This window comes from Orussus abietinus, unplaced genomic scaffold (genome assembly GCF_000612105.2).
Source record: "Orussus abietinus isolate OABI.00-Male unplaced genomic scaffold, Oabi_2.0 scaffold47, whole genome shotgun sequence".
Classification (NCBI taxonomy): domain Eukaryota; kingdom Metazoa; phylum Arthropoda; class Insecta; order Hymenoptera; family Orussidae; genus Orussus; species Orussus abietinus.
The window spans coordinates 115,033-140,110 of NW_019396019.1; the positions used below are offsets into that span (position 1 = coordinate 115,033).

At 55.4% G+C, this 25,078-nt stretch overlaps 1 protein-coding gene across 5 annotated transcripts; it reads right to left on the reverse strand.

Moving 5' to 3' along the window:
• Positions 1-124: 124 nt before the first annotated feature.
• LOC105695253 (septin-7) lies at positions 125-24,797 on the reverse strand. 5 transcript variants are annotated; one of them, XM_012416643.1, is made up of 10 exons: positions 24,516-24,797; positions 18,600-18,601; positions 9,709-10,180; positions 8,759-8,966; positions 8,443-8,695; positions 8,173-8,362; positions 7,888-8,053; positions 6,477-6,612; positions 6,127-6,290; positions 3,211-4,608 (listed from the first exon to the last, which is right to left on the reverse strand). In XM_012416643.1, exons 1-10 carry the CDS (start codon positions 24,526-24,528, stop codon positions 4,446-4,448), a joined length of 1,767 nt encoding a protein of 588 aa, XP_012272066.1. In that variant the 5' UTR covers positions 24,529-24,797; the 3' UTR covers positions 3,211-4,445. The 5 variants fall into 5 exon arrangements, with proteins under 5 accessions (XP_012272062.1, XP_012272066.1, XP_012272063.1 ...); XM_012416640.1 differs by lacking the exons at positions 18,600-18,601; positions 24,516-24,797 and adding exons at positions 16,726-16,930; positions 18,435-18,532; XM_012416641.2 differs by lacking the exons at positions 18,600-18,601; positions 24,516-24,797 and adding exons at positions 16,726-16,858; positions 18,435-18,531.
• Between the last annotated feature and the right edge of the window lie 281 nt (positions 24,798-25,078).

Below are 25,078 nucleotides of genomic sequence, written 5' to 3' on the forward strand. Positions count from 1 at the left end.
CGAAATGGTTACTGTCTCGGCAAAGAAAAGTACCTGCATGGACGTCGATTTGCAATAACTCGCGTACCGTTGTACCGAAAAATTCGAAATTTCGGCGAAAGCGGAGGTACAAAGAACGCTTGCGTTATTTTGTAGATAATTTACTGAGTACATAATTATAATAATTGTCAATATATAATCGTGGTACAATGTTACAACGTGTCTATAGGTAGCAGCGGCAGCTTCGTTTTCGTCTGGCACGGCAAAATATAATTTCTATTTCTCTTTTTCGTTTTCTTTTTCTTATCTTATTCCCTTTTTCCCGGATTCACGCATTTCCATTCGCTCGTCCCATTCGCTCCTTCCTTCCGGATATGATTACGTCGATTACCGCGATAAGATTTTTAATTTACCGTGTAACCGTTAAATCTAAGCACTGAGGATAAAAATACACACAGTAGTCGATACGCCTCTCGATTCATCTCTTTCCTTGCCTGACACTTTCTTTCCACGTCCTATGTATAAATGCGAAGTAACATCGAAACGCGTACAAACTATTCTATCGACCGTGAAATCAAAATCGGCCCCGAGGGGCGAGAAACGCTCCTTGGCTGTTCCAGGCTGTTCTTGGTTGCGTATACGTACGTCGGAGGTTCACCGTCAAAGTGGCCTCTTAATTAACGAACCGTCGACCGCAAACTTAAGTACACTCTTTACGCGGTCGGATTTCATTCGATTCTTATCCAGACCATCGATTTAATTAAGGACCTAATTCAGGCCTGACGACTCGATGCTCGCCCTGTCCATTTATCGGAAGCGCTTTTCGGACGAAACTATTGGAACGCGTACGTTACTCCCTCCATTGTCGATGATTGTATACGTCTATCCCCAATGGTGAACGCTGCAGATTATTTTAGAATATTTTACAGTCGTAGGGAGGTAATCGCGAGGAATGAAACGAGTAACGTAGCGGCGAGTCAATTCGGAGAAAGTGGACAGGGGATTTTCCAATTTTTACATTTTCACCTCTTCAGATCTCGTCCGTGGTCCACCCCCGATTGGATGGACCGACGAGAGAACCGGAAGGGGATCGATCGATCCGAAAAATGGGCAAAGCAAGGTTCTTATCGCTCCACCTAGATTTACTCTTACGTTCGGCCGATTAAGGGTCGCTCGACTCGTTGTTTGGAGAGAAATGAATTGTACCCGTTTGCGAATAACGCGCTACGTCGACCGCGAAGTGGGGCTTGAAAAGGCAGAGCAAGGATCGAATCAGCCGGAAGGACGAATTAAGTACCATACACACTTTAATCGATTTGCAGCGTACCTGCGTTCAATTTCATTCTTTTTTTTCCTTTTTTTCCCCTTTTTTCCCTTTTTTCCCTTTTTTCCCTTTTTTTCAGCGACCTTAAGCAAAGGAACTCTTCGTGCTTCCTGGTTCCGAGCTGGGACTGTTTCCAAATCGGTGTCGAAATAATTCGAAAACATGTAAAAAATCCTCTGATTCCTCGCGATACCGTCGTCGATATTTTTTAGCTTATTTAACCGGAAGAGAGGGCGGAGCCGACGTTCCGGCCGATTTCCCCCCGAGGTTCCAGCCCTGTCCCAATTTTTACAACTTTCCATCCTAAATTGACGCGATCGCGAGTAATTATACATACGACCTCATCGCGAGCGACTAACTTTAGCTTCGAGCAACTTTACACGCTTTCCCATCCGTTTACTCTCGCAAACTCGGTGGAATTCAGCAATGATATATCGGTAAGTGACCGCGGCCCCTTAAATCACAGTGCGATTCAATTTTTGTTCGTTTTACCGTGATATTATTTTGTTACATATACATATATATATATATTTTTTCTTTTCTTCTAATACTGCGACTCGCCCAGGCTCCGATCAGAGTCCGTAACGTCTATTTACAGTCGGGGGCGCGAGTCCACCTTCGACGTTGCCGTCCTTTACCGCTGCTTTCCCGAAGAAAATCGTCGGCAGCCCCAACGACCCCGGCACCGTCCACCAACGACTCGGTGGACGACTTCGGGAAGGAAGGAGGAAAGATGGACATCCTCGACCGAGGAGATCGAGGACGAGACCGAGGACGAGATCGAGGACGGGACCGAGGGGACATTTCTCGGGAAGAGACCCGCGACTCGACGGAGCTTCCCTGAGAAACCGCCGTTTTTTATCCTCCGCGAAGTCTCCGGCTAGAAAAGTCCATAGAAAATAGGAATGTAGCGCGCGGCCTTCTCGTTTCGTCTTGCTCCTAGATTCCGGAAAGCCCCTCGCGCCTCTTGCTCGATTCAAGCTGGAAAGGAAGGGGGCAAAAAGGGAACCACCGCCGACTTAAGCCTACGGGAATGCCTTACAACGTCCCCGGCGGTCTCTCCCCCGGGAGTCGACTTAGGCCTACGAATCGCGTCCCGCCGATCGACGACCTCCTTTCAGGAACTCTTGAGGGCTCCCGGAGACGTCTTCGTCTTCCTTCGACTTGCGCCTCGCGAGCCGCCTCGAGGAAGGCGTCCTCGCGTCCGATGACGCTTTACGCGACCGCGAACCGCACTTTCCGCGCAAATCGTATACCGGGATGCGGGCCGCGGCCTAGAAGAGGCCCTTCTTCTTGTTCTTTTTGTCCTTGCCGTCGACGGCCCTGAAAGGAAAAATTCGGTCAAACTCCGGCCTCAAAGCGGCTCTCCTCGACGAGGCGAAGCGACGGCGACGGCGACGGCGACGGCAACGGCAACGATTTCTCCTTCTCGGGCGGGAGTCGCGTTCGGTGACCTGGCCTACGATTTCCGGGACTTCGACGAAGGGAACGACGTCGCGGAATCAAAGGGGTCGGAACTCGCGTCGTGCCGTTTTACCTGCGGATCGACCGGTACCTTCGTCCTCGCTGAAATCGTCGGAAATCGTCGGAAATCGTCGGAGATCTAGTCATGCCAAGACAGTCGGCATACGCATCTTCACATGCTCCGCGAGGAACTAGGCAACCCGGAAAGGCCACGTTCAAAAAGCCACATGCCAGCTGCAGGCGGGTTACGACAAACCTTGTTACGCGTTCCGGGATCGCGAATCGCGTCGCGAGCGTTATTTACCGCGTCGCGATTTCCGAAAGTCTCCTTTTCTTTCTCCTTTTGCGATCGAGGCGATGCCCGAGATCTCCGCCTCGGGTGCGCCCGGAAGCATGGACGTATGTACACGCACGAGGGCGAGAAATGGTTAGTGAAAATGGCATAAGAGAGCATGAGGTTTATTTGTAAAAAAAGTCTTTTCAATCAAGTGGGATTAACAATTTATCATCGGTTGCGAGTAATTGGCCGACGTTCCTCCGTCAAGCTGTCTCTTGCCGTTCCACGCGGGGACGTCGTCGCCGAGGAGCTCCGTCCCTCGGGACGAGACTCGCGGTAAAACCGGGCGGACAGCTTGCTCGGAGTTTACAATAGACGTCAACTATCCTAGACACGAAACGAGGACGTTACTCTCGATCGGAATCGTTTTCGCGAGATAACGATCCGCGTCGCGTTAATTTCGAGTTAATCGTAAAACTCGTGTCAAAAATATCTTCTCCGTCCCAAATACTTTCTTTCCGCGGAAATTTTCAGAGTAACGTGCTCCTTTCGCGTTGCAGGGCTCTTCGTTGGCGTTTCCCCGAGACGAGGTATCGGCGAGAAAGGGTGCCGTTGGGGGGTGAAAACCGAATACCGCGAGAATTCTCTGCCCACCGCGAATATACTTGGATCCTGAATCCCTACTTGCACCGCGATCCCCGTTAATCGACCCTCGGTAATGCGGAGCGCGATCCTACGTACGAGCTTACGTATCGCGACGGCCACGTCCACGTGGAGGGTAATCGGGTAAACGGAGGAACGAATACGAACGCATTTAACGCCCGTTTTCTCGTCGAGCAAGTAACGCGCCCCCGGAACGATTTCAAAGCCCCGGTTCTCCCCGCGCACTCCGTGAAAATGGGTTACCCGCTGCATCGTCGATGCACTTCGCTCCGCACTCCTCGAACATAAATCGGGCCAAACATTTCATCCCGACCGAAGCAAATCTCGTTAACGTTGCGACCGTTTCTTCTTACGAAAGGGAAAAAGGAAAAAAGGAAAAAAGGAAAAAAAAAATACATACGTTTGCTCTTTAAACTCAACGGCTCCGTTTCGTACCGAAAAATCGAACGGAGGCGCGAAAGATCCCTCCCGTGGGATAAATTGAACGTTTCTTTCCAACTCCCCACGATTTAAAGTAAAGCTGCAAAACCGAAACGGAAAGGGTCGAGAGGAAGGAAAAAGAGAAAGGCCGATTCGCCGAGAGGTCCCGGAGTCTCTTTTTCTTTCCGGACGAAGAGCCCTGCGCGGTATCGGGCGCCGTCGGGGCGCCGTCGAGGCACCGTCGGGGCACCGTCGGGGCGCCGTCGGGGCGTCGTCGGGACGCGATCAGGGCGTGATCGATGCCCGGGGCCGCACGCCCTAAGGGTGCTCAGGATGCTGTACGACAAGCTGTATCTGGGCGGAAGCGTTCTCTTGAGGCGTTTTGAAACTGGCGTGACGACGCAGAAGGCTTCCTATCCCTCGGGACCCCCTCAACGTACCCCCGCCACCGGTGGATCCCTCGGACGACACCGAGCCCGTCCTAAATCAGGGACACCCCGACATCGTATACACACAGCAACGAACAAACGGACGGACAGGCGGACAAAGAGAGATGCAAGCGAAATAAAAAGCGGTCGCCCTGGCGGCTCCTTTGGGCAGGTGCAAGGCGAAGGGGTTGTCTCCTCTCTCGAGTCGACCGACTCGCCGAGGAACCGGGGACGAGTCCACGGGGCTCGATGACGGAAGAGGGAACGCGTATCGGTCGCTCGCCAGAAATAAACGTTTCGGTCGAAAAATTTGAACCGACTCGGTTGACAAAGGTGGTTCGACGTCGCGGTCGAGGTTCCCGGCGTTTCCTGTTTTTTGTCCTCGCAAAGAGGTCGTCGGGGCCGAAAGAGTCGGACCTCGTTTTATCGTTGGATCCGCGCGCATTGTGCCGAGTTGCCTTTTTTTTTCCCCCCCAAGATGGTTCTCGCGGAAAAGATGTAACCGCTCCGCGAGAGGTATGACTCGACCCGACCGTGACCTCGATCTCGATGTCACGTTCCGGACGATCACCGGATCTCCCGTGCACCTAATTTAGGGGTGGCGCGACATGTCGGGAGGAATGATGTCTCTCGGAAGACCAAAATCGTCATCGATTGCGTGCCTTCCTTCCGTCAGATCGGATAACGCGAGCCCAGACCGTCCGTCGATCGTCGACGAATCCCCGCGTGTCCGGAGTGCCATTGGCATTGGACATTTTTAAAGGCGAATATTTCATGGCGGCGCGTTTGGGAAAAAGTATGCCTCTCCCGCCATCTAGCGGACCGTCGTCGTCCCCACCGCGACCAATACCCGGAGCACGATAAAAGCGAACGATGCATGAACCCCGGTTACCCCGGTTACCCCGGTTACCCCGGTTTCCCCGTTTTGCTCGACACCGCGACTGCGTTGCGTAGCAATTACGACGAGTCAACGGTTTAGCCGATACTCGAGTCAGTGAACACGCGAGGCTCGACGTTTAAAGTATTCTCCATATCTATCGCAATCGAGGCTGGTTAATTATCAATTATTAGCAATTTCCTGTAACGAAGGTAAGCTACATAAAACACGGCCTCCTCTCGTTTTCCTTCCCTTCCCCCGGTTCCGTGCGGATGATTAAAGCATTACGAATACGAGGACGATATAGCGACGGTCCAAGGACGGATCATAAGAAACGCTAGCTCGTCGTCGCATTCAAAGCGAGTTAGAGAAGTCACGTAAGGAGTCATTTTGTTCTTGCCATTTTTCTTTGCGATCAGCTATTTCGAGTAGCAACGACGAGAGATTCGCCGGGTATTTTATACCGACTCGTAACAGGAAATCGTTTGCGTGGGCGATTCGCATCGGGTGATCATTCCGGGAGAAAACCGTGCTCGTGTCGGGAAGAGGGAATCCCTTTCTGCCGAAAGGATCCTTCGTTCTCTCGCTCCGTGCAAAATGACACCGATCAAGGCTCAACGACTACGACACAACGAACAACGAGAGATGGAGAGAGAAAGAGAGGGAGAGTCAAGAACGAAAACGCGGTACTTACTCTTTCGAGTTGGCTTCCAAGCTACGCCTACGTAGCTCCTCGATACTGTGTCCGGTCTGTTGCTCCCAGGCAGTTTTTTCAGACTCGAAAGCTCTCCTCTTTTCCTCGAGTTCTCGCACCTGCTGCTCCAAAGAGCGCCGCATGTGCTCGTGCCTTCGCTGCAACTGCAAGAAAGATATACCGTGGCTCTTAGAAATGATATTCACTTTGTTGAGAGTGACTCGTCGAGTACGGTCGAGTCATCGGAGAGAGAACCCGTGAATTACTTCCATAAATACGAGAGGAAAGAAGTTCCCCCGATTTGCGTTTTTAAAATTAATTGAAATACGTAATGCCGGAGCTCTCCTTACGTCAGCTTCCGAATCTTTGATCTTTTGCTTCTTTTCGCGAACTTTCATCTCGAAGACCTGTTCCATCTCGTTTTCCATTTTCTTCATCTTGTTGTCGTGCTCGCGCTTCTCCTCCTCCAGCTGCGCCAGAGGATTCCTGCGAAAAGAGAATCGCGATCCACGGGAATAAAATACGATATCCATCGACACCCGTGCACGCGAATCGTTTGGAATACGTGATGCTGGGTCGGGGGCAAAAACAGCGGTAGCGCACAAATGAAATCCAATCGGCTTAGGAATGCTCGAGGCAACGACTATCAAAGATGCCGTACAACACCAAAATAGAGAGAAAACGAAGAAAGACGACCAGTCCCGTACACGGGGACGAGGAACCTTTGAAAGCGTACGGTCCTCGCGACGATTCGCAAGAAAAATTCGCAAGTTAAGCGATCCTCTCGGAGTGCTCGCAACGTGCCACAACTAAGTTTGCAAAGAGTTAACGTTAAAGGTTTAAAACGGAGAGAAGAGGAAAGGCGAGATATTTAGCAGGCAAAAGGGTGCGCAAAGGAAAACGGACCAAGAGAATAAACGTCGGGATCGCTCTCGCGTTATTATTTTTCTTCGATTCACCGTATACTCGAAAGTAATATTCGGTACTCCGACGTATCGAGGATAATCGCGGGAACACGGGTAGGCAAACATCGAATCGACAAGGCTTGTGCACACAAAACGGAAGTAGGTATTTCTGGGCCTCGATAAAGGACTTACCACACCGTCATGAAACTGTTCATCACTCCTGGAGGGCACAAACTGACCAATAAGAAACCAACCATTAACATTCGCTCGAGAAACGAGAGGGAGAATGTCGCCTTTTTCGCAATACCCTCGCGTTTAAGTCTATGGCTGCGTCTCTATGGGAAGGAGCTATGTCGAATCCGGAGAAATTTTGCCTACAGAGATACTCTCGGTATGTTTGCATGCACAAGCTTCTTTTTTCCTTCTGAAGATTTCATCGAAAAGCGAACGAGACGCCACGGATGCGCTCGCGGTCTCCGGAAAACCTTTCGTCGGATTTCCATTCGCCCGCGTCGGTCGTTTCTTATCCACCGTCCACTTTGTCACTCCTTAAATATAACGAAACCGAAGGCAACTGAAATCTATCGAAACCTTGAAGGCGTGCATTAAAAAGCGTAAGCGTCGCGTGATCTCGTGGGCTAGGGTCCTCCGCAAGAGACGAAGAATCGTACGTCTTATTCCACAGGACCCTCTTTTCGGGCAGTCAGCTACGCGTCCAAGCTCCGCGAGGTCTAGTCAAGGAGCCTTCGGTTCCCGTTCCGCGGACATGCGAACGCGGCCAACTTACTCTCGACGAACCAAGAGAAAAAAAGCCTGGCAAACATTTTCCCCGGCAAACTCGCTCGGAGGAACTCACTTGTTCGAAATCCTCATGGGCTTGCCGTCGACGCCGAGACCGGCCAGGGTGCGGCACCGGAAGTTTTCGTAGTGAACGTTATTCGTCACGTCCTTCAGGTCCTGTAGATGCGTCCTCACGACCATGTTCCTCAGGGCGATGAAGTCGCAGTGTTCCAGGTTTTCCACTGCGTAGCAAACGGATCGGCACTTGGTAACATATTCTCACCGTAGGACGACGAACAAACGGGCGGCAAAAGGGAAGAAAGGAAGGACAAAGGAACAACGGGGGTAGAATCGTCTCTACCTTCGGCTACGCCCCAGGGGTACTTCCTGCCGCGGACCTTTTTGCCGTCGAGCTCGACGACGGTGTTCGCCCCTACGACGGCGAAGGGGACCCTGTCCCTGAGGACCTTCTGGAATTTGTACTCGTCCTCGTCCTCGACCTCCGGGAACTCGTAGATCTTGATCTTGTGCTGGGCGATCTCGTTGAGGATCTGAAATCGAGCCAGATCGAGGATACCTATTCGGGATCGACGTCCTTCGCGGCGGCGCCATCGGAGGCAAGGCGACTCACCTGCTTCTTGAAGTGGGTGCACTCGTCCGGAGTCATGGTGTCGGCCTTGGCTATCACTGGAATGATGTTTACTTTGTCGTGGAGCCGCTGCATGAATTCGACGTCCAGGGGCTTCAAACCGTGTCCCGAGGGGGCGACGAAGTACAGGCAACAGTGAACTCTGCTGTCGGGAATCTGTCGTCTCATGACCCGAGATTCGGCGTTCAGGAACTCCTCGTATTTCGATTCGATGTACTCGATTACCGGCACCCAGCTGAAAACGAATACATTCGTGACATCGCGACATCCGCCTCGGGTCTCGAAATTCTCGACTCACCAGTTGCTGTTGTCGACGGCATCGCCGAATCCGGGAGTGTCGACTACCGTCAGGGTGAGATTAACGCCGTTTTCCTTGAGCAGCACCTTGCTCGTTTCAACGGCCACGGTCTTCTTTACCCTGAGGCTGGGTCCAGGGTACTCGGAGCTGTAGATGTCCGCGAGGAACATCGAGTTTATTAACGTCGACTTTCCCAGGCCCGTTTCGCCTAAAAGAAGACCCAACGATTTATGGACGGTCCGCGATATCCCGCGCATCCGACATCAACCGCAACGGCACCGTCCTACGCTCCCGGCAAGATATCTTAAAACGGATTCGTCGAGTCTCCTCTTTTCTCCATGGACGCCCCTTCCGAATCGAGCGACTGCCAACCTCGAGCTCGGTCCCGGCAACGCGAGGACCTCGAGTCGGTCAACGTGCCGGGAGTGCTTCGCCAAGGGTAGGTACTCGAATCGCTCTATTTATGGAGAAACGAGCGAGTCATACTTCCGCTAATAATAACCGCGGACCCTTCTGGGATTCTTCAATTGCCCGCTTCGCGGCTAATCGAGCGGAATCTCTTGGCGTCGAAACGACCAAACGGAGATGCCCCGAAGCCTCCCGCACCGATCCATTTATTTACCCTCACTCGGTGAATCCATCCTTTTTGTTTAGCGCCGTCGAGAAGTCTCGCGTGCCGACGAATAAATAGCCGGTCGGGCAACGCGGAGAGCCCCTGAGAAGGAACGCGAGTCCGAACCCAGCTGGCAGGACGGCGCTGCACGTGCTCGGCAGATGGAGGCTCGCGAGCCGACGTCCTCGACGAAACCGAGACCGGTAGGTCGGCCTAACGGGCGTTACCGCCAGCCTTCTCGCGCGGCGACGCCAGGAAAAAACGAGACCGATTTCCCGGTCGACCGAGAAAAGCCGTCCTCGAAGAAAATTAGGGAAAAAAGAGCGTGCCTACCGACCTACGACCATGAGAGTGAAGTCGAAGCCCTTCTTGACGGCCTTCCTGTAGACCTGGTTGGGCAGGTTGGCGAAGCCGACGTAGCCGTCGAGCTCCTTGGGCTTGGTCGGGGGCGCCGGGCGTCCGTGGGCGGCGTGGGCGGCGTGGGCGGCGTGGACGGCGGCCTCCTTGCCGTTTCCGCCGCTCTCCGCCCGGGCGGTCTCGCGTTTGTTGCTGTCCTCGCAGGCGTCGTTCGGCCCGACGACGGGCGTCGCCACGGCGGGCCGCGGTTTGGCGGGGGCGGCGGGGGGCGCCGTCGACGGCGGGGCCGCCGCCGTCGACGTCGTCATCGTCGTCGTGACCGTCGCCACCGAGCCGGGGGCGGTCGTGGCGGGCGGCTGGGGGGGTGGCACCGACGGTACCGAGGGCACCGACGGCGTCGACGCCAGGCCCACGGACTCGCCCTTGAAGAAGAGCTCACGCTTCATCTGGATCTGCAAAGCGAAGCAAAGGGCGTCGGTGAGAAGACGGGAGCGGACTCGTCCATCGATCCGACCCCGGCCGTCGCCCCGGTTCCGCGATCGGTCGATACGCGTCGATTCGCGCCGCTTCGCGCCGCTTCGCGCCGCTTCGCGCCTCCCGGTACGTAGGACAAATTGAATAAGTAGCTCGCGTCGCGGCCCTGCCCCCACTCGCCGGGCGTACGTTGACACCGGTAACGCGAGCGGCGTTTGGCAATTGTACCTTCCGTTCGTTCTCGTCCGTACACCTTTGGTCGGGTACTCGTCCGACCGCGAGCGCGCCCGACGCAAGGCGAACGTACCCTGATGGTCGCGAATGACTTCCTCGTGTATATCTCGACTCTTATCGGGACGCGACCCGGCAAAATCGAGCGACGGGAAAGCATCTATCGGAGTCACCGCGAAACGACCCTCGATTCGTCAATGGAAGAGATCGGTTCTACGGTAGACGGAGCGAAAGGGTAAAAGAAGGACGCGAAAAAAATCCCGACCCGTCGAGCGGCCAGACGGAGTCGTATCGACTGACGAGCGATGCAACCGAGTCGCGCGACTTTTTTTCCACTCCGGTTGAAAAGAGCTGCAACTCGAGAAACCGGATCCTCTCTTCCTTTAAGGTGACAAGGAAATGTTCAAAAGCGATGAAAAAATGCCGCCTCGATTAACGATCGGGTTTCGATTTTGCCCCGCTTACGAATTAAGGATCCTCCGAGAATTAGTTTATTTCGTTTGAGAGCGAATTTTTATCCGCGTTTCTTTGAACGATTACGAGGGGGCGACTTAAATACCACTCGAAGGGAGGAAACTACACCTTTCCGAGGGAACCGAAGAGACCTTATCGTCGTCTTCTCGGTGCGTGGCGCAACGGCGACGACGCGTTTCTCGAACGAGGCAACGCGAACGGTAAACCCGGAATAAACCCGGAATAAACCCGGAATAAACCCGGAATAAACCCGGAATAAACCCGGAATAAACCCGCAACGGCGCATCCGGGCAAAAACGAGCAAACCACCTCCGAGATAACGCCAGCGGCTCGGTACCGCGGCCCGGCCAATTAACCGACGTCGGGTTAACTCGTATACGCAACGATCGCGCGTATCGGCAACGGCCGATGCGTCCCGATGCATCATCGCCGGCCACTCCCCAGCCGTGAGCGGCCATTTTGTATCCCTGGAACAAGGCCGGAACTATTCGACGACGATCGTATCCCGGGCATCGTCGGAGCCGGGCACGAGGTTACTCGCAAAGTTGCGTTTAAAATTCTACAACGAGAATTATTACTTGAGATCCGAAGGAAACGTTTTTTTTTTTTTTAAGGAATCTCTTTGCAATTCGTTGCGCTCGGGAGGCGTCCAAAACGCGTATCAAAGGAATTAGACGGTCGAGTGTCCGGGACGGTAGGACGATTTTTTTTCTCTCTTAGGAAGGAGGGCAATTTTCCGAGCAGGAGAATTCGGCAGCGATCCGCGGGGTTTCCTTCGGGTCCAAGGAATCGCGGGCGCGGGACGACTCGGAACGAGAAACCGGTCCAGGACGCCCGAGACCGCATCTCGATGCAGTCGCGAACTCCGGGGGACGTCCAAAGGGGTCTTCGCCCCGGGCCGATTCCCCGATCGAGAGTCGCGGAACAAATCCGTCGACGCGTTCCTCTCGATCCAACGTCCGAGATCGACGAAAGCATCCGACTTATCGACGATCCGATTAAATATTTGCCATTTACTCGTTTAAAAGAAAATATGTATACGGGGGACAAATCGCGACTTTTCGGGGTTCGCTCGAGGGCGAGAGGCAGAGCGCTTCCCTTTGTCCGAGGCGAAATCGATTCAACGGGCTTTCGAGGGCGGGGAGCATCGACCCCCCGCCGCGAGAGTCCGCGGCTCGTCGTTGTTCCCGGCGAACGGGAAACCGGAGGAAGAAATTCGTCCTCGCGCGTTTCCCCTTTGAGCCGCGTCGCTCCTTTCCCTCCGAGATGCGAAACGTCCTCCGAAGAAGCGAGGAGTCGGTCGAGGGGCTAACTTCGATTCGGGTCGGACCGCGCGGAGGATTCCGGTTTTGAGGGACCGAGGGAAGGTGAGTCAGCCGCGGTGGGCCCGACCTGGAATTCGCGGCGAAAGTAAGGTTTTATCGAGAACGAGGGACGTCGGCGGCGTCGGCGACAATCGGAATCGGAAAAGCGACGCGTGACCCTCGGGGGAAAAAAAAAAAAATGCGGGCGCGCCAAAGGTACGCGGCGGATTTGGCTCCGCGTTTTTCCTTCGAGTTTCCGTTCGACGAGTCCAAGGCGCGTTCAACTTCCACCGGGAGATGAAACGGGGCGACGACGGACGACCGACCCCGAGGCCGGATTCTCGCCAGGTGGTCCGCGGCCATGCGCCCCGGGGCTCCGATCGATACGCGGAAGCGCTTCTTTGCGAAGGGTCGGTTTCGCCGGCGTTGCGTAATTCGTCGCCCCGGAGAAAGCGGTTTCGGGACGTCGGGCCATCGACCGGGCCATCGACCGGGCCGGTCGGCCCCGTTTCCCGAGCGTCGTCGACGCCCACGGGATCCAACGAATCGCGCAATTTTCCCGGAAATCACCTTGGGATATCGGGAGATGACGAAAATTTCCGCGCATCGCCGACTCCAAGGCCCCCCGGAAATTGTAGAAAGAATTCCCCTGGCTCGGAATTGGTCATCGAGTGCCAGGAAGTATCGCGACGAATAGCGGTCACGCGAGCAGTCGCGAGGGATTTTTCGCCTTTTCCGGCGAGTCCTCGCTTTCCTGCCGTCTCACGGAGGATGACTAATCCTCGGTTCCCCTTCTTCGTTTCCACGTATCTCGAGACCTCGATCGGAGACTCGTCTCGCGTCGCCTCCAACGATCCTTCGGATACCCCCGACGCGAAGTCCGAGTAAAAAATCCACGGCTCGGAAAAGATGACGTAAGAACGAGAAAAGTGCTCCCGAGTGCTCGCGGAATTCTAACGGGCTTGCCCGGAAATCGACCGTAATCGCGGCCTTTCGGCGCGAACGCCTTCATCGCGGTCATTTTTATCCTACGGATAGCTCGGTCTCGATTTATCGGCGATTTCGCGATTCCGGGAGAGATCCGCGAGTAGTACCTTCGGCGCTCGAAAATCTCGCCCATAAAGTTGGGGAAAGAGAGATCGCCGCGAGGAATTGTCCGCAAATTTCGTTCCTCGCGGTTAACGTTTCCGCGAGCCGCGCCGACAGGTGCGGCGCGGCATGTGCGGCCACGCGAGCACGTGGCGCAAAGTAAAGATAAAGATAACGACCGCCCGTTCCTATCGGCGCGATCGATGGAAACGTCGTCGGAAGACCGATTTCCCTCGTCGAGGCAACCGAGCTGGTCCTTCGCCTAGGGGGGGAGGGGGCCGGGGAAGGGCAGAGAGGAACGAGAAATTGGAGACTTTCTCGGCCCGATTCTCGGCCCGATTCGCGTCTCGAGTCGGCTCGAATATCCCGAAACGAGCGATTCGCCGGGCTCGCATAACGAGTATCGGTAGCGCGCGATTTCCGGCCGATAACTCGGACCGGCGCGAAAGGCGACGATTCGATAAAACGCGATCGACCGCGGCCTCGCGGACCGGGGGTGAAATCTCAAATTTTAAGTGCCTCGGGAAAAGCGACGGGCAGGCGCCCCGATGATACATTCGCGAGGGAGAAAAGAGCCCGTTCGAGGGGAACCTCGACACGGTAACCCAGCTCGCGGCCGGTCGAAATTCACGGAAACGAAAATCCCCCACCGAGCGACGATCCGAGGAAATCGATCCTCCTCGATCGTTTCGAGACTATCTTTAATTTGAAAATTGGGAGGGCGATCCATTCGATCCAACGATACGGAACGTTTCGCGATTTGCGAAAACCTCGGCAGAGGAGGGCGATCAAGGGCAAGGAGGAACTCGGCGGGGGCAACGCTCAAAAAATGGGAGAAAAACTGGGCCGCGTCCCGGTTACTCGAAAGGGCGCCCCTCCCTCCCCCGGAGCTTCTCTCGCGCGCACGTGCACGTGGTCTTTCCCGGTCGAGCGGTACCCGGCGCGCATCGTGCCCAGGGAACGTCTCGGCCCGGACCCCTCTCGGAGCCGCGTTCTTTGCCCCGAGTCGACCGTTTTCCTTCTTCGCGACGGGAGCGAGTCCTACGAAATTCGCGGAGACGCCTCGGCCCTCGTTCGCCGCGATGCCAATCGATAACGCGGAAACGGCGCGACTCGCGAGAAAACGAGAACGGTCGTCGTTCGTTCCCCGAGGGCAAGGGAAAGGGGAAGGGGTTTTCGAGTCCGGCCGCGAAAGAGACAAGGAGGGGCAAAGCGAGTCATCGGCGAGGGTTTCGAGGTCTTTTCGTGGGGTGCGTGACGCATCGGCTCGGGGGTGGATCCCCTCTCCCGCCCCGTTACGCCGCCCCGTTCCGACGGGGGGCGAGGGCCCGGGGTCTACCGGGCGTTTCCCCTCGGGAATTTTCCACGCGTCCAAAACACTCGGCGGCGTTTGCAAAACACGGACGCTCCTCCTCGGGTCGCGTCGGCCAGAGCTCGAGTTCCATCGGACCTTATCGATTCGCGGCTGCTTACCGAGGTGGCCTCGCCGTTGGGCCTGTCGCCGTCGACGATGCGCTGCCGCAGCGCGAGCCGGTCGAGGCCGACGAGTCGGTAGCTGCCGCCCGCCTCGCGCTCCCTGCTCGGCCGGTCGGCCGCGCTGCCGTTGGAGGCCGCGTTGGAGCCGGCGTTGAAACTGGACGCGTACTTGGGCAGCGTCGGGGGCGGCGGCTGCCGCGGTTTGTCCCGGTCGGCGCGCGGGAAGCCGCCGTTGCCGGGGCGGCCCAGGGCCGAGATCGGCCCGATGCTCGCCTTCGGCCCGTTCTGGCTCTCCGTCGACATGGCCGAGGCGGGGGACTCTAAAAGCGTCGCGACTGCGAGAGACCGGCGTTAAAGCGGACGGGCCGCGGCGGAAGGTGGAGGAGAGCGTCCTCTTCCCCCTTCGACCGCGCGGCGGGAGCGATCGCCGCCTGCCCCGTTCCTCCGACGCCGACTCCCGGGGAGCGGCGGTCGCGATTCGTCGATGATTCTGCCCGCTTCTCGGGCTCGCGACGCGTCCAGATGCCGGATAAGGGGAGAGAGCCAACGAATCGGATTTTCGTCGGGGCGAGGAGCCATCGACGAGACGCGCGCCTGCCCGACCCACGCTCGGTCGCGTCGCCGGTCGCGTCGCCGGTCGCGTCGCCGGTCGCGTCGTCGATCACGTTGCCGAGCGCTCCTTGGCCACTCTCACTTTGCCGGTCATCGCCGCGTCGCCTCCGAACTCTCGACGTATCGCCCTCGCGAGCGTCGCGGGCACTCTGCCGGCCACGCCTGACGCAGCTGCCGGCCGGGGTGGGGGCCGCGCCCCTCCCGGCCGAACGCGGGCCAATGGGCCGGCGCCGCCGCCGGCACACCGGAAAGCGGATAAAGCGGATCCTTCCGCGAGAGCGCGCTCCGGACGCGCTCCGAACACCGCTTGAAAAATGACTCGATCGAGTCTCGGGAAGACCCATTCGCCAATTTTCGGCTTCCGCTCGAGCCGCGATCCGGAACGGAGCCCCGGTCGTCCCAAAGGCGATGGCGCCATCCCGCGACCGGAATTTCGACTCGTTGGCCGGGACGCGAAACGTACAGGGCGACTTTAGCCCGACCGGGAACCGGACCCCCGCAACGAGGAGGCGAAATTCGCGTTTCGCGGAAGGACCTCGACGAGGGAAAAAAGGAACCGCTCGCCGAAGGTTTACGAGGGTTTCGGACCGAGCGCTTTTTCCGGGAACGGAAACCCTCGATTGTTCGTCCGGCCGAGCGGGTGGCCCCGACCAGGGAAACGGGCCGGAACGCCCGGGAAATTCCGGCGACCCTCGAGGGTCCGCATTCCGCCGCGCCTCGGCGCAAACGAGGACGCTGCCCGCGAAATTGCAAGCGGCGCAGCAAATTACCCGCGCGTCGGGCGAGATCGTACGTCGCGCGCACGTTGCATCGGAGCCGACCCCGTTCGCGGGTCAAATTGCCCCGCGGACGCCGCCTCGGCGCTCCCGGGGTAAGAAGGGTCTCAAATTTCGAATTCCTCGACCGCAACGACGAGAAAAACGTCTCGCCGATTAATTTCAGGCACCCCAGGGGGCAATTATCGGCGATTACGTGACCGCGCCTCGGTCTCCCCCAAGGTGAGCGGCGCGTCGTAAATATAACGGGAAGTCGGTCGGTCGTATTGGCTCCGAGTCCAATTAAGGTCGCATCGGCACGCCGGGCGTCGGTCTCGTACTTCCTACCGAGTGCCGCCCCGGCGACCGGAAACGCAACGAGCGTCTCGAGGGAAGCGGCGTTCCTTGAGTTTCCCCGATTTCCCCCTTGCCGTGGCGGACTCGAATCGCCGACCGCCCCGTGGGGCTCCGGACTCGCCTCCGACCTGGGACGACCGGGTGCTCGGTCCGAGTTCAAAGGCGGAAAGGGGAAGATCGACCTTCTCCCGTAAAAGTCGGAGATTAAGAAGTAACCTCGGCTACCTGTTGAGGCGAGCGGGTCCGCTGGAAGTCGTACTTGGCGAGCACCGCGGGATTCAGGCGGCGTCGCGACGTCCTCGGGGTCGACATCTCGACTCTTCCTCGGTTAGGTCGCGAAGCGTCCTTTTTCGAGTCCCTGCGGATAGCCGTTGACGCGAAGTCGGATCTTCGCCCGGAAAGCCGCGTATCTTATCCGAACTCCTTTACCCTGCGCCTCGAGGAATTTTATTTTTACCGTGCTTCCGCGATAAGCCCGATATCGGATAAGGTTTCGCCCGACCGGACCATAGATACGGCGGGCAACGGGCTCCCTTTCCCGCTTCGGGCCTCGTCGAGGGGAAAATAAAATCCTCGGTGGACTCCGAGGGAGAAAAATTCGGAAAACCCCTTCTCTCGATATCTTTATCGCGACCCTATCGGAGATCGACCTCCTGTCCCATCGTTCGTCGACGCGCAACCAAGGGGGCTTACTGGTTTCCGTGAGTCGTAGCTACTAAAACTCACTTTCTTCGGATGCACCGGTGCCCGCGATCCTACGGTGCGGAACGAAAATGCATAGTTTTCCGTTGAGAGTTTTCAGCACGTGGGCGATTCGGAACCACGCTCGACCGGGCGGACGATAATGGCGGGGCTTTGGACAAAGAGATAGGCAGAGCTTTTCGATCGCTCGAATCCGGAGCACGGGTCGTTGCGTATCCTAACGAATTAAAGTTCGAATTTCCGATTAAAAAAACTGTCCTTAGTCCGAAGCGTCGCCGCAGTCTTCGGGCCAGTTAACGATCATTGCCGAAAACGAAGCGATTACTTCTGACAATGGGAATGGTAACGAGCGCGTCACCGCGCTGGGAGGGACGGGACGGGATAATTAACGCTTCGCTCGATGATTAGCCATTACCGTTGCCACTGCCGTTGCCATTGCCATTGCCATTACCATTACCATTACCGTGCGCTCGCTCGGGCGTGTCCGCGTACGCATCGGGCGTCCCCGTGTACGGTCGCGCGTACCGATGGCCGTGGAGGCGATCGTCGACCTTGCGCGCGATCGCCCGCGATTCGACCGGATACCCCTCTCGGGTCACGATACAGGATCGACTCCTCGAATGATAAACCCCTGACGCTACCGTCTCTCCGCGTATCGTTGACTCCGTTCCAACCGAAAGCGACGCGTCGCTTTTTGTCAACGAATTGAGACTAAAAAAAAATCTCCCTCGATGCCGAGGTTTACTCGTTTCCTCAAATTTCTCGCGGTAATCGCGAAAAGAGATCTCGCCTCCGGATTCTCACGTTGACCGATGATAAGGTATCGATCTCCGAATATGGGTCAGGGTGCAACGCGATGTATCCCTCGTTTTCGTTACTCCCGACGGGGACATCGATGCGCGAAGCTGGTATCTCCGCCTTTACGCGCGGTCGATTTATCTCATTTTCTGCCCTTTACGTGCCAAATTGTTCAATTTTGCGCCGGCTCGATTTTCGAGAAAAAAATTTTTTTTCGGAAAATTGGCACCCTTGCCGAAACGTTCCATTTTCTTCCGTTAAATCGAGGTAGCGCAACGTTTAAGAATTTACGATACAAGTGGCACGGAAAGAGCACGAGACGTTCGGATAAAGTCGTTTAAAATTTGCAAAAGTGGGAGTGGCAGCTTCGCACACCGACGTCCGACGCCACTCCTCGGCGTGCATACGGAACACCTCGTCGGAAGTCGTCTCACCCTCTCGTCGAGGCGAACGGAAAAACGATGACTTAATATATCGTTTCACAGGGACGCCTTTTCCCGAAGGAAGGGGAGCGAAATTCCGTCCTCGTGGGGACGCGCCGCGGAGCACTCGACGCTCGCGCCGCGAAGCGGAATGCGACTACTTTTATCAGGACTTACCGCTATCGGGGCGGCCGTGGCGACGATGACGTCGTAGTTGTTGCGGTTGCCGTTGTCGTCGTGGTGGCGGCAGCATCCGCGGGAGTCCGGAAACAAGCGAGAAAAAGGTCGGCCGGGAACGGGGAGGGCGATAAGGTGCGGAAAGAACGGGACGGAGAGCACCGAATTCGGAGCAAAGGGGAGCGAAAGAGAAAGGATGGCGGGACAGCGGGAAGGACGAGGAGAAAATTTTCGTTAGTAAACTTCCTTAGATCTCGGGGCCTGCGAGAAAAGCGAGAGTCTTCGGGGGATTCTCGCGAATGGCGGCAGTTTATTTTCTTTTCTTTAACGTACCCGCGGGGAGAAAATTTCAGACTCGAGGAGGGTTCGAACAGAATTTTTTTTACCTCGCGCCCAAGATCTCGTCGAGGAGGAAGTATGGCGTTTCGGGTCGAGGTCGATTCGACGTCACGAGTTAAGGGGAGTTTTAATCGTTACCGATGCGAGGTGGGAATCGTCTAATTGGGACAAAGACTCGAGGTCTCTTTTCTCGTCGGCGAGGCAAGTGGCGGCGTCGAGCGAGAGCGACGACGATCGCTGTACGCCACGCCGCCCTCCTTTTGCGCTTACGTCCTCGACTTAATGACTCGGATTTTCTCCTCGACGGATATTTAATCTCCTCTTGTGCGAAGTGCACACGTAGGTGCATATTTTAAGCCCCGCATCGATCGACCGTCTCGTCGCCGATACGACGAGCCTCGAATTGGGGCTACCCGCGGGTCTACGTCCCTCGCGTGGTCACCTCCCGTTAATTCGAAAGAAAGGAAACGATTCGAATAAAGGTATCGATACTCCCTCGGCACGCCGATTATGGATAAATAATAGCCGAGCGAATAATTTTCGACGTCTCGAGGAGGAAGCGAGAAATAAATATCGCGGTCCGAGTCCGGAGTGATTTTTTTTTAGCGAACGATGCTTACGTGGAGTTTGCGGGACGAAAACCACGGTGGAGGTCTCCATCTTCGGCATCTATCCGCTGGCTCGGTCCCGTCCAAAGCCCGGCTGACCGATCTTTTTGGGCCGTTTCCGAAAATTCAACGAGGGTCGCGAGAACGGCTCCACCCGAGGAGCCGCGCCCGAAATAGATTTTCAAAAGAGGCAAAAACCGCAAAATTCCTCCACGATCTTCTCCGTATACCCCTCGTCGAGGTACCGCCAATGTCAGCTATATTTGGAATCGCGGTCGCAAATTCGTTATCGACCAAGTCTCCCGTAAATTCTACCTGTAGAAGCGATTTATTCCGACTTCGGGCGGCGTCTCTATTTTTTTCTCTATGCCAAATGGAGTTATTTTACAATTCTAGTTTTCCGCGAGAAGAACGGAACGACTGCGCGTATCGCGGTTCGCGCCGACTCGACGGTCGAATATTCAACTTCGCCTATATTTATTTATCATTTTTTTATAACGCGCCACTCGAAGGCGAGTCAAAGACTGAGCGAGGTGTCCCGGCTCGGGTGAATATTCTACGGCTTCGTAAGCAACGAGAAACTGTGGAAAGCCAGTGGACTCGTTAATCGGATCATCCGAGGACGTGGACACTCTCGGAGTGCGCGCAGAATGTCGGAATTACGTGGATCGGCCGATATCATCGCGGGTCTTTGACCGAAATTCCGCTCGGGTCGAGCCGGGAGAGAACGTTTTCGCTCTGGAACTGGAAGCCCGAATCGAAAGGAAACTTCCCGGTACAAGTGAAAACGAAACCCCGAGTAAACGTTCGCGATATAAATATCGTAAAAATTGATATCGTACGTCACCCGCGTCAAAGGTATTAAAAATCCATCGAAATCGTTAGATATCCAAAGGAAAGAAAACGGAATTATTTCTTCTCGCGTACAGCGAGGGCGGGGCGAGCCAATCCACGGCGTCGACAGCGATCGGCATCCGGCGCCACGTTGAACAACGAGGATCGGAAATGTTTAGACGACCAGCCATTGATAGTAATAACCGTAATCCCGGTCGACGGTCGACCCTTTCGGGCGCCCCAGCCCCGCCCCGAACGAACCACGCTTTAATCTTTTATTCGTCCCGAAGGTGTCCGTCGCAAACCGAGATTAAAATCCCCCGACATTCCGGGCCTCTCAGGTTGAAACTCTTCGACCCCGTTTAATCGATCCAACAAAGAGCCGTTCTCGCGAGGGCCCTCGATCGACGTAATTGCGATTCTCCTTTGAACGAAACAAAAAAATCACCGTTCCCGATACCACTTTAGAAATATTTCCAAAACTCTTCCTCATTCGGCAAACTTTCCCTTTCACCTTTCCCGATCACTGGTCACCGGCAAAAGAAACTCCTACGAGCAGATTTTTTGTTCTCGAGTTTCCGCACTTTCGCCAAGGGTCGTTGCACGATCGAGGGTTGCAGTCGCGGACTTTCGAGATACAGGGGGTATCCACGAAGCAGAAACCGGATCGGTCTTCTCGGTCCCGAGCTCCGGCCGATCGGAAATCGCGGCTCTCGCGAGGCTCGCGGGTCGAACACAGAAGCTGCACTAAAGTCTTTCCCCTGTTCCGCTGTCGCGTAAGTGCACATGTGCGTATCCCCTCGGTGGGTATCCGCGGCCCAGGAGGAGCGTGCACCTATCCCTCGAGTGCGATACGATTCCAACGTCTTCTCCCCCTCGTCTCCTCCTCGTCTCCTCCTCGTCGCGACTTAAGAATCGACCCAGGTGAAAGACTGTATAAACGGTAAATACTCCGGCACGCACGGAAAGAGGCGTATCGACTCCGTGCATCGACTGCCACCTCGGCCCGTCTCCGCGAACGGAAAAATTCAAATAAACAAATGCTTCGATAAAAAATCTAAAAAAAAAAAAACGAACAAAATTGATTTCACGAAAAACGAGATATTTCTCCGAAACGGATTGTAAATTTCGTATATTTTTGCCATACAACGTTATACCAAAATTATCCGTTTTTATCCGACGATTTAAATTAGGGAGCAATATTTGTGAATTTCCGAACGAGTTTCGTATTCCGTCCCGCTTCGTTGAAAATTGTTTAACCTACATTGGAAAATTAAAAACCGCGTCCTATAAATAAATCGGCGAGGGTGGGATGAATTTTGTACACGGAAGAAATTTTTTTTAACGGACGACAGCTTTGATATTCTCGAAACAAGAAATCGGTTTTACGGGACTGTTCGAGGAAGAGGAGAAATTATCCGCGGTATTTAATTTAACGACTGTCCCCGGGGCACCGCGCGCTGTGCAAAGCGCGAAACAAAGGACAATGGCGATATCGAGACTCGGCGATTATAAAAATAACAAAGGGTCCTTCCGAGCCCGCGCGGGGCTAAATTCGTCTACGAAATTCCAGATGCGGCTCGCCGGGTACAAGGCGCGTCTCCGCACCCCTTTGAGCTGGGAAAAATCGAGTCGACGCCCCGAGGCATGTATACAATGGCGCGGGAGGGTAGGCCTTGCCGACGCACCGATCGCGACGGAGAATGCAGCGCACTAAAAATAAACCCGAAATCCAATTTCCGGAAATTAAACGAGGAGGTTCTAAAATTGGACTCGCGATTCAAATTACGCATCCCGATAACGGCGCTTCAGAAATTGCGGACCTTGTCGAGAACGTCAGCGGAGCAATATCATCCGGGTCGTTGCTGCTCTTCCGCGCGAATATCTACACGTGCCAGGATAAGATAACTCCGACTCTATAAAATAGTTACGCCGAGTCCTCTTTAACGTCCGCGATTATATTTATACGAGCCCGTTGATTCGAAATATTTTTTATGGGTTTCTCGGGTGTTCGAGTTTACCCTTTAATACCATCCGCGGTATATTTTATTTTAGTCGAAAACCGCGTGCCTACGACGGTCGGCGAATCATTATTTTGTCCACATTTTTGCGTACGTACGCGTCGAGTCGATTCCGGGGTGTCTCGCCCCTGCGAGCGTATTTCAGGATCGTCGCGGGAATTCTTCCGAGAATCTCGTAAATTGATCGTCCGACGAGCATACCAAGTGGATCGGCGACCCGGGAGGAGCGAACGGATCGGCGCTCAACGGAGGAAGGTCAATGCCGCAAATTGTACGGGCTACGATCCCGCGATCTCCGTTTTAGACATTTTTTTTTATTCGGCCAGTCGTCGTCGGATAACCGTCCCGAATCGTCCGGACGATCTCCGATGTACCCCCGACCGAAGAGCAAGACGTCGAAACGATCCGAGAAATTCTTCGCGAGATGACACAGGGGTGAACTCGGGGCGAATTTCTCCCAAGTTTTACGCAATCGGACGCGAAGCGTGTAACCGACATAAGCGGTTTCTACCGACCCGTGGAGGTTAACGGGGTAAAGTTACGCGAGAGCTGATACTTTGTTACGCACGCGGACACGGTATCGTTCCGGCCATTCTCCGGGTCAAAACGAAGTCGAAATTAATTCTTCGAAGAGGCACCTTAAAGCTCACGGGGCATTTCGATATATAACAACGCGACCGGTGATAATACGTCATATAGTCCGAAGTACTATTTAAAACCCGCGAGTCGATTGTTAGTCTTTGGATGTCGGGGATAATCGCGGGAAATATTTTCATCCGCCCTGTCCAGCCCCATTAATTATCTCCTGCCATTCGTCGACACTCGGCCGACCGTGGACGATTCCGTTGCATAAACTCCTTTTTCCTCTCGGCGATGCTATCGGGAATTTCGTAGCCGTCCCGAAACGAGTGCTCGGAGTTCCCGCTTAGTTAATCTCGCCGATGCATCGGCTGGGGCATCTATGGTAATTGGAGCTCGCTGCAAGTGCCGCCGTAAATAAAACGAGCGAATGTAAGCTCGCACTTATTCGAAGGGGCGGTATCGTTAAATCGTGCCGCGGGCCGGTTACCCGGTGCCGTCCGACGACGAGTCGCGGACTTTACAAAATCCCAATAATTAGGAAAAAAAAGAAAAGTTCCGGGGTAACGGCGGGGTCGTACGAACATAGTCCTATTTATGGTGCCCGTCGTTGCGTCACTCCGCACTTAGGGTTATTCGTATTCCAAGATACCGTCCTCGTTTCTCGCGCTTACGCGGAGGCGTGTCGCTAATTCCGCGTTTAATTGGACCCTACCCCGCGCGTGCCCGGTACATGTAATTTGCCCAATGATTTGCCCGACTTTCCGATTTCCCGAAAAACAATGGCAGCCCATTAGCGTCGCGTGACCCGCGTCCGATCGTAAATTACTCACGAGGAACGATCTAGACTCTGTCCGCGCGGACGTTTTCCACGTTTTGTCTCAATTTTCTTTCAATTACAAATTGCATGCAGATTTCCGTTCCTACCGAACGCGCCATCCCGAAATAAAACCCGGTTTGACGGCAACGATCGCCGGCTTTTCGAGTGAACGAAATTTCCCGATTTTAGAGACGCCGTCATTTGCGCGGAACGGAACTTCCCAGGAAACGGGGATAAAAGGTGAAATAGGATACGATATAAAAAAATCCCACGTCCACCCCGGTCTCCGGCGGTTTGACGGAGGAGCGATGTTTACTTCCGAAAGGACGCCTCGATTCTCCAAAACACTTGCCAATCGATCTCGCCGCGGCCGACGCGACACTCCTGGGACGTGGGTCAAGCGTGCCGAGGTCGGGGGCTTCCATTTTCGCAAAAATTCCTTAAAAAGCGTCTTCGCGGTGGTCTCGCTAATTTCTGGAGTGTCGAGTCGAGTCGGGTCGGGGAGGCACGTCCAGGCCCGTATCTCGCATCGTGTGGCCAAATTGGCGCGTTCTCTCGGCGCGGCGCGCGCCCGATATAGGTTAGGTCAGGCCGTATTGACCGGTCGTGCGACGCGGATATTTGGCGCTGTTTGGCGCCTTCAAAATGGTTGTCCCTTCGCGGACTCACTCGCAGGTCCCTCGGTCGAACGCGCCAACCCGGGGCTTCTACTTACCACTTCGCTGCATGATTCCTGCGGGCCCGTCGAGTCAGAGGCGCGCATCGGTCAGAGGTTGACCCTGGACATCGGAGGTGCGGGCCGCGATCTTCGCGAGAGCGCCACTCCCGTGGCCGTCGACGCGAAACTCCGCGAGACGAGTCCCTCCTCGCTTAACCCCCGGCGAGCGGACGCCTGCTTCGCTTTTCAAATTCTCTCGAACCTCGAACGCCGAATCGAGATCTGCGTGCGCATGCGGCGAGACCAGGCGAGACGACGCTGCCAGGACCCTGCACGGCGGACTCGGCAGGACATCGAGTATCCACGAATGTTGACGACGCGCGGACGAGCCGCCGGACGCCGAGGGCCGAGCGCTTTTTCCGATCGCCGCCGGTGGCGACACCGTCGCGATCCTCCCGAGAGGAGTTGGGGGGATATCGGGTGGCAAGTGCATTAGCCGTCTGCATCCTCCACCTGAGGTCGCACAGGACGCGGCCGCTCGATCCTTCCCGTGAATCTCCCAATTCATCTCTGGTGAGAGCACGAGAGCTCGTGCTGTCTTCTGGAGGAACTGGGAGGAA